The 8,305-nt window shown below is 35.2% G+C and overlaps 1 protein-coding gene across 4 annotated transcripts; it reads right to left on the bottom strand.

The window, feature by feature from the left end:
- Nucleotides 1-1,305: 1,305 nt before the first annotated feature.
- LOC145133294 (uncharacterized) lies at nt 1,306-4,329 on the bottom strand. 4 transcript variants are annotated; one of them, XR_013718528.1, is made up of 9 exons: nt 4,037-4,329; nt 3,640-3,958; nt 3,411-3,525; nt 3,025-3,313; nt 2,852-2,939; nt 2,246-2,322; nt 1,838-1,954; nt 1,694-1,744; nt 1,306-1,562 (listed from the first exon to the last, which is right to left on the bottom strand). XR_013718528.1 is itself a non-coding variant. In XM_079068238.1 (8 exons), exons 6-8 carry the CDS (start codon nt 1,916-1,918, stop codon nt 1,416-1,418), a joined length of 279 nt encoding a protein of 92 aa, XP_078924364.1. In that variant the 5' UTR covers nt 1,919-1,975; nt 2,246-2,939; nt 3,025-3,313; nt 3,411-3,525; nt 3,640-3,958; nt 4,037-4,329; the 3' UTR covers nt 1,306-1,415. The 4 variants fall into 4 exon arrangements, 2 of the variants coding, with proteins under 2 accessions (XP_078924364.1, XP_078924363.1); XR_013718527.1 differs by having other exon boundaries at nt 2,246-2,939; nt 3,025-3,328; XM_079068238.1 differs by having other exon boundaries at nt 1,838-1,975; nt 2,246-2,939.
- Between the last annotated feature and the right edge of the window lie 3,976 nt (nt 4,330-8,305).

Below are 8,305 nucleotides of genomic sequence, written 5' to 3'. Positions count from 1 at the left end.
TTAAGATTATGTCACTCACGGCACAATCTTGGAAAATGACTCTAAGACTCGATTTGGAACGAAGTATGATTCACCTTTTTGATTTAACTATTTTAACAATTCACGATTCCTCTTCTTAGTGTCACACCCCCAAACCAGACGGCGGAAACATCCGGGGGTGGATGACTTCATTTGTAGTATCATAACACATGCATCATAGTAATCAAAGTATAAACAACCATTGTATTTAAAAAGTATAAGTATTTACATGTGTTCAATCACTGTATATTGATACCAAAATAGTTATACAAAAGAAGATGACATGACTCAAAACAGCTCCATCTTCTCAAAAGCTCGGGGAGTACCTGTCTACTGTTTCCATGAGAATACAAGTAATTTGAAAAGAGAGTATCTACATAAAGTTGAGTGAGTGCATAAATATTTATTTTTGAAAGTATGTTTTCTGTTCTATGAATTTGTAAACTGTTCCAGAAAATCCTATATTTTCTTATGTATATGAAAAGTAGTTTTAATCACATAAAATCGTTCTATATGTAAACCAATGTTCTGTATTTGTAATCCTTTTTGTAAAACCTGTAACTGTGAGTGTGCCTGGTTCCACCAGCTGTTGTTGTAAACTGTAATGTACTACTGTAGTTTGTATTTTGTAAGCTTGTACTTTGAAGATGTACTTACGTTTAGTTAATTATACACTAACGTATTGTTAATATCTTTTTAATGAGTTATTATAACCATACTGAGACTAGATGGCCTGACCCAACGCTTTGAAGGCGTTGAAAACTGTTGATAACAACTATCACTCGTAGGCGTGTATGCCCGGCTGTATCTAGCAGCACTACTAGAAAAACAGCCTTTTACGACGCGCAATGCGTGTCGTAAAACACTCAGACGATGCGCAAATGTGTGTCAAGGAAGGCCCTGTCATAACGAGAGACGACACGCTTTTGCGCGTCGTCTATTTACGACGCGCAGTTATGACACACATTTACGACGCGCAGTTATGACACGCAATGCGTATCAAGGAGTGCCCTGTCATAATGGAAGACGACACACATTTGCGTGTCGTAACCTTACGAAGCACGTGTTTATGACACACAATGCGTATCAAGGATGCCCCTGTCATAAATGAAGACGACACGCATTTTTGCATGTCATAATTTTAAATGTTTTTAAAATTATATATTTTTGATAGACTCACTAATTTTCAAATTAAATAACACATATTAAAATTCTCATAATACAAAATAAAATACCATAAACAATAAAGATAATTCATTGCATTAATATGTCAAATACAAATAATCATTTCAATATTAAGTAAATATGGCTAATATTGCATAATATTTATTATAGAAAACAAAACATGTACAACATTAAAAGAAACCCATGACTAAATATGTATTGCTTGAATTATGTTATACTAAATCAATATGAACTTTTTGCTGATGAGAATGCTTTTGGCAAAAAGACTTCAGTCTTGGAGGTCTTGCTTTTCCTTTCTTAATAGATAGCCCCTCCATCTCAGCTTCAAAGCTATCGATTTGAGATTCTAACTCAGACACCTAACCAATAATAAGCATTGTCATATATAATGTCTAAATGATGATCCACATATGTAAATAATAAAACAAAGGGAGGCCTTTAAAGTACTAGTATAATGCTATAAAGGCAGTAGTATAATGTAGTGTTATACCGTATTGTTCAACCAATCTCTAGTCTCTGACTTGGCTTTCTCCTTTGGATCCTACAAAATATCATCAACAAAGAAACTTCACTATACAGTGACTGAAGGTTATTTCCATGTATCATATGCAAAAAAAAGCAAAGCAATAGATACAGTTTTAGGCTGTTGTCCTAGGCCTTCTTTGGAGAAAGCTTTTGTCTTTGTCTCCTTTTCACAAATCTTAAACCGTTCCATTTCTCACTCAATAAGCTTGCGGGCATCCATCAGATCCTGCTCATAAGAGGCACTAACCTACGTCAACACATATCAGAAAGAAGAACCAGATGTAAACAAAGAAGTAGATGAAACAAGATATAGGCATCTAATTCTTAGCATAGAAGCTAAAACCAGATTAAATTTGAGATAGTGTGGCAGCAATAACAGAAAGTCTAAGTGCCAACAGATAATGACCAATGGAAGATAGCATATGTATGTGAACCAGAGAACACAACAAGCAAGTAAGCAACTTGTTTTAATCTGGTCTCGCTGGACTGTATCCATGTCTTAATATGGTATCTGTACCTCTGAAGTTTCTTAATCTCCTTCTTCAAGTTGGCCTCAAACTTCTCCTTCTGATTGGCATTGTCAGTATCGTATATCTAAAATACGAGATTCAACACGAGAACATGAAACTTCAGCATTCAGATTACACAAAAACCAATAACGTCAATAATTCAAAGAAAATTAAAAACATTTACGCATGCCTTGTTCCATATGGAAGATCATGAATGTGCATAGCATAACAAACTTAAATAAGTTTCTTAAATCATATACAAAATATATTTTACATGAATTTTATAGAATAATTTGTTAACCCAAAAAAAATGATCTATGCATTATTTCTACGAGTAGTACAATACAACACAGCAAAGTATACACAGTTTTTTTTTTTACTATTTTGCCCCTGAGGCCTTGACAGTTCAATGTTGTTGTCATGTTCATCGTTTAGGATTGGTGAATGGTGACGTACCTGGTCTTAACAACTTATTGAACAATTTGTTTTACCAAATTGCCCCTTGTTACATATTGCTATTAATATTGTCGGTAATGACAAATTTTTTGACCAAATTGCCCCTTGTTACATAAAAGGAATATTCACAACTTCCAAAGAACGTATAAAATACTCACAAGCACGTTCATATGCATGCCAAGGTGGAAGCATGCTTAAAAATTTGTCCCCGGGCCCCGCAGGGACAATGTCCCACAAATTATTAACCTAAGAAAGTATAAAAACATAATAATATCTTAAAAAACATGAAAATCTGATCAACTGAAAGGGGCAAAAGAGACATTTGTAGTACCTGATGCAAAAGATTACTATGTGTAAGAATTACTCCTTTTGGATTCCCAGTGGTCCCACTTGTGTATATAAGAGCAGCCACATCATCAGACTTGATGGGTTCATAAACATACTTTTCAACCTAAAGATTCATATAGTCGGTCTAGAGGCACCAAAATATGTTATGGAGTATGGAAAGAAAACTAGGATTCCAATTCCACTGGAATTAGTAACACCCTAAAACTTTACATTCTATCTAACAGATGATCTGGGTCCTCTCACAACGTTTATTGCTCCTGTAGCCATAATACCTACACCCAAACTTGCTACCTTTACTCTATAATTTTAAATTAAAATTAAACATAATCATACGTATCGTTTGTAGTCTCATGAATTCAATGTATTTACCTTGATCAGCAACAAGACATCTGCATGAATTGTCAGCAAAGAGTGCAACTTTTTCACATGGTTTGATTCCAATAACTCTTAAACCTTCAGAGAAATTCAAAATATCCCCTTCTACCTACAAATAAGGTTCAAATTAAACTGATTAGAGTTTTTATTATTGAATTACATTTCATTTCCTGCCAGCTAAATGCGTGAAATTTTTTCATTTTTAAAGATTAAAAGGGAAGACCTAGTTGTATGTCATATTTGTAGGTGGGTCATGATGTGGACCCACCAATCCAACCCGATCACCAAATCTTTCTGCTGAAGATCTCCAAATATCAGGAATTGCCTTCAATTGAAGCCTCTTCATATCTAATCAGTCAAATTAGGACCATGATTGTTGGGACAAATTAACATGTTGTTTATGAAATAGCTAGAAGATTGGTATGTATAACTCTTAAAAATTTCCACAATAAATAATATGAACTTTTGAAGGTTCTCTTTTCCACGTTTTCCTACAAAGTCCATTGCTGCGGTCCTGGGACTGTATAGGTCTTCAATAATATCTGCAGAAAATTATGGGAAGTATGGTTGACAAATAGATATATATCTCAGATTAGAATGAGAGTCAAAAACTAACTCACCATAACCCTTCCTTACATACTCATGTAGGTCTTCCTCCCAAAGGGCTTGATCATTGTCATTGAAGCACATAAGTGGAAAGATAATCTCAAACATAACAACATCAAGTCTTGGTTGGAGCAGATTGTACATCGTAGTCTTGGAACGAGTGATGGACAAAAGTTGATGATTTCAAAAGGAATATGATAAGAGGCGGGTCACTTAATTTTTGAAAGCCACCCAAAAACAATTAAATTAAAGAAACATCTGAATGATGTGCCTGACTACTCACCGGGTATAGAGGCGGGTCACTCAATTTCTTGGCCTCCCTATTAAACACCAACCATAATAAGGTATCATTTAATAATAAATATTATAGAAAAAGATTTACTATATTTGAAAATACCTACCTCCTATAAAAAGACACTGCCAGTTGTATTTTGAGCTACACTTCACCAATAAGATACAACATCTCACCTTCTTCCTTAACTACCCTTTCAGCAGCCTCTTTACTAACAACCAAAACCATCCCAATTCCCATATTAAAAGTCCTCTTCATTTCACCATCTTCAACCCTTCCAGCCTGAAAAGGGGCAAAACTGGAAACATCATTAGAAAAAAACAAATAACCAACTTTTTATTAGTGCTATAATGAACTTCCAAGCTCAAAAGTATACCATTTGTGAATAGGATCACATAATTTACAGAAGAAAGGTCTAAAATAAAGAAAAAGACATCTACTTAGGGACTCAACAAGACAAACAAACAATCTAAATTTAACAACAAGAATTAGTAAGAGAAAACACAGACTACAATAAATAGTAAATGGAATTACTAAGCGAAGTAAGTTTTCCCCAAATACACAGTATCATTAATGAAAAAAAAAACAAGATTTAAGAAGGTGAAGTGATTCGCTATTTACCTGATTGAATTTTGGAGAAGATCAAGATGAACACACAGATAACTGAGAGATAAGAGACTAGATGCAGTTTGTGCAGAAGTTTACAAAGAGATAATGTCAACACGTGTTCTTATTAAGAATTTTAATCGGGATGAAATCCTTTGTTGATTCCATGGCAAGAGGAAAAGGAAATGAAGATTTAACGGGTAGCAACATACAGCCGACCAAGCAAAACCAAGGCATCCACAACTCCCAGATGAAGACGATGACAAACCTGGGGGCGGTGGAGGCGCTGCTTAAGGCGGCGACTTAGGGTGTCCAACGGAAGGGTTTTTTACCGGCGGGAAGGTTTTTTGACTGACTTAGGGTGTCAACACGTGCACGCATAGAAACACGCTTCTTCCTTCCTTGTAGAATTCCTGATGGGATGTCACCATTAACGTCGTCACAATTATGCTCCGATGAGTCAACACCACTCCTTTTCTCAATTTGGTTGTACCGGAAGAATAAAGTATCGCGGCGACATCGGATTGAGAAACGGAGGGAGACAGAGCGACATGGTTACGCGATTTCTCTATCAAATCTGAGAAGTTTCCCAGATCAATTATCGGCAGATTGAAGCCGTTGACCTTAGAGAACGGTTGGTCAACCGTGATAATCAGCTTAGGTTTTGAATCGCGGATTTGGTTGGAGAGTTCCTTAACGGTGTATAGGGGATTAGCGGTGGTGGCGATGGTGCCAATGGATGTAACGGCGAGAAAGGCTACAGGTAAGAGGATGGGTTTTAGGTTAGAGAGATAGAAAGGATGACAAAGACCCCTATGCTTCTTTCTTGCTGATTGGAAGCGGATGGGGGTTTTAATTTTTCACATAGGCGGGGTTTTAACTTTTGGGGATTTCATTTCCCTCTCAAAACAGGTGTTTCATTAAAAAAATATAATGCGACACACTTATATGACACACATTTTATAATAGGTGTCCTTCGTATTTCTTTTTTGTTTTCCTTTTCTGACACTAATTTTAGGGCACGCACAAATGCGTGTCCTCTATCCTTCAAATTTTTTAAGAGATGACATTATTTTTTGGACGCACGCTTTTGCGTATCGTAAATCACTGCGTGTCATTGTTTGCGCGTCATTAAAGGCTGTTTTTCTAGTAGTGCAGTCTGAGTGCGGGGTTGTCAATCCCAATATAGATCTATACACACATTGTTTTGATCCCCGACTGGAGATTCTAGTTATAATTTCAGGACTTTAACTATGTTGTTTAAATGAATTAAACAACCTTAATCGATTGGCTCATAAAAAGCATATAGACGTTACATGTATAATAGTTATGAAAAAACCCCAATCATTCTGAAATGAATGATTGATAGTATGCCCCTGAATTAGTATAAGAAAGATGTATACTCTTGAGTAGTTTTGAATCAAACCCTTGTTCTTGTAAAACAGTGTACTTTAGTATACTTGAATCGTGAGTTAATGTTGCATGAATCATAAATTATACCTATTATAATTTATATGTACTTTCTGAATTGATACTAACTGTTCATGAATGCAACCCCTTTCTCAACATGTTACAAAGGGTATTTGAACTGAATGAAATTACTTTTATATTTATATACATATACAAATATATATAACTAAAATTTAAATGACATTCGGACAAATAACCGATACTATAAGCCCACATCCAAACAAGGAAAAGGAACCAAAGTGGGTTATCAGTCCTAAGTCTTTTAAACCTTATATATATACATATATATATATATATATATATATATATATATATATATATATATGATTTCTGGGGAAAATATAAGTTTATGAAATCATTTAGAAGAAGTTTAATATTTTGAAATACTTTTGGTGACCTGATGTCATTTTAACACAATCTTTGAAATCATTTGATTTGATGATAACTTGAATCCATTTTGATAAGATATTTTGAAATCATTTGTTTATAACACAAAATCATTGTGTTAGACTTGTATTCCCCCCCCCCCCCCTTTAAAACAGTAAAAACTATGAAAACACGGGGGTATGAACTCACCTATAGTGAATGATTCGAATGAAAGATCGATATAGGATGCTAAGAATGCCAAATGAAATCTTGAGCACAATCGGATCCTATTAATCATATAATGACACATATATGTGTATAATTAGTGTATATAACAACTAATCATGTAAGGTAAACAACCTTAGGTGCTAGGAAACACTTGATATGAAGTGTTACAATCATATGTGATTGTTGAAAGGGTATTCACGGCCACACCATAAGTGTTTACGGCCATAGAGGTGTTTACGGCCACACACATGAAGTGTTTACGGACTAAGGCTTGATCCTATGAAGGGTTTACGACCAAGACTTGATCCCATGAAGGTTTTACGGCCACATCAAGATCTTATGAAGGGATCATGGCCATGGATGAAGGCTTCACAGTCGTGAACTCTTGAAGATCATGCATTTGGGTGTTTATTTTATGGTTGGATTCAAGTGTTTCTAATGTATAACAAGATGATTGAAGAGATGCTCACGTTTTGGAGGACTTTAGGGAGTTTACGGCCCAAAGAACAAGTATGTTCTTGGTGTTCTTGGTGTAAAGGATGATGATTTGAAGATCTAAACCAAAAGTGTTGAATTCATGGATGAAATCAAGGAGCTTCTTGTGAATAAGAAGGATATCAAGTAACAAAGGATGAATCACTTACGATTTTGAAGAGAATGAAGGAATGTGAGATGGGTTCACGGCTAACATGGGTTTTGAGTGTTCTTGACTTAAGGATGTGAGAAATGAAGGAATAATGAAGGAACTTCATACATATAGAGAGTTTTGAGTGTTCTTGACTTAAGGATGTGAGAAATGAAGGAATAATGAAGGAACTTCATACATATAGAGAGGGGTTCACGGCTAACATGGGTTCACGGCCGTGAACCCTAGTTTGCGGCCGTGAACTCCTTGTGAAGGTTCTTCCGGCTCAATTGAAACTCAATGATCTCGAGTTAATACTTCCTAACACACAATCCTTGAGTGTACTAGGCTTAGAACTCTCAAACAGACCCTTGACAAAGCTAAAAGTTATCAGAAACAAGTCTGACTTTTAATAGAATTGATTGGCTTTACAAGATAGAAAAATAAGGGCATGTTATACTTAGTCATACAAATGCACTAAGGTGTCCTTAGAAGATCAACTGTGACATGGTTTTCATAATCATAAGGATGATCATAAAACACGATACTAAAGTACTCTCCCTTCTTTTCAGATTAGAGAAACTTTTATCTTTCTACCTAATTTGATTCTTCTTATTCGTTCTGCCATCCATTGAAAATTTTCCAATGATTCAAAATTACACTTAATCTTGTAAGCATAACCATATTTACTAAATT

The sequence above is a fragment of the Lactuca virosa genome, chromosome 8, assembly GCF_052849685.1.
Source record: "Lactuca virosa cultivar CGN04683 chromosome 8, Lactuca_virosa_CGN04683_v6, whole genome shotgun sequence".
Taxonomy (NCBI): Eukaryota; Viridiplantae; Streptophyta; class Magnoliopsida; order Asterales; family Asteraceae; genus Lactuca; species Lactuca virosa.
Note: the sequence above shows the minus strand (reverse complement) of the source record. Positions and strands in the feature narration are given on the sequence as shown.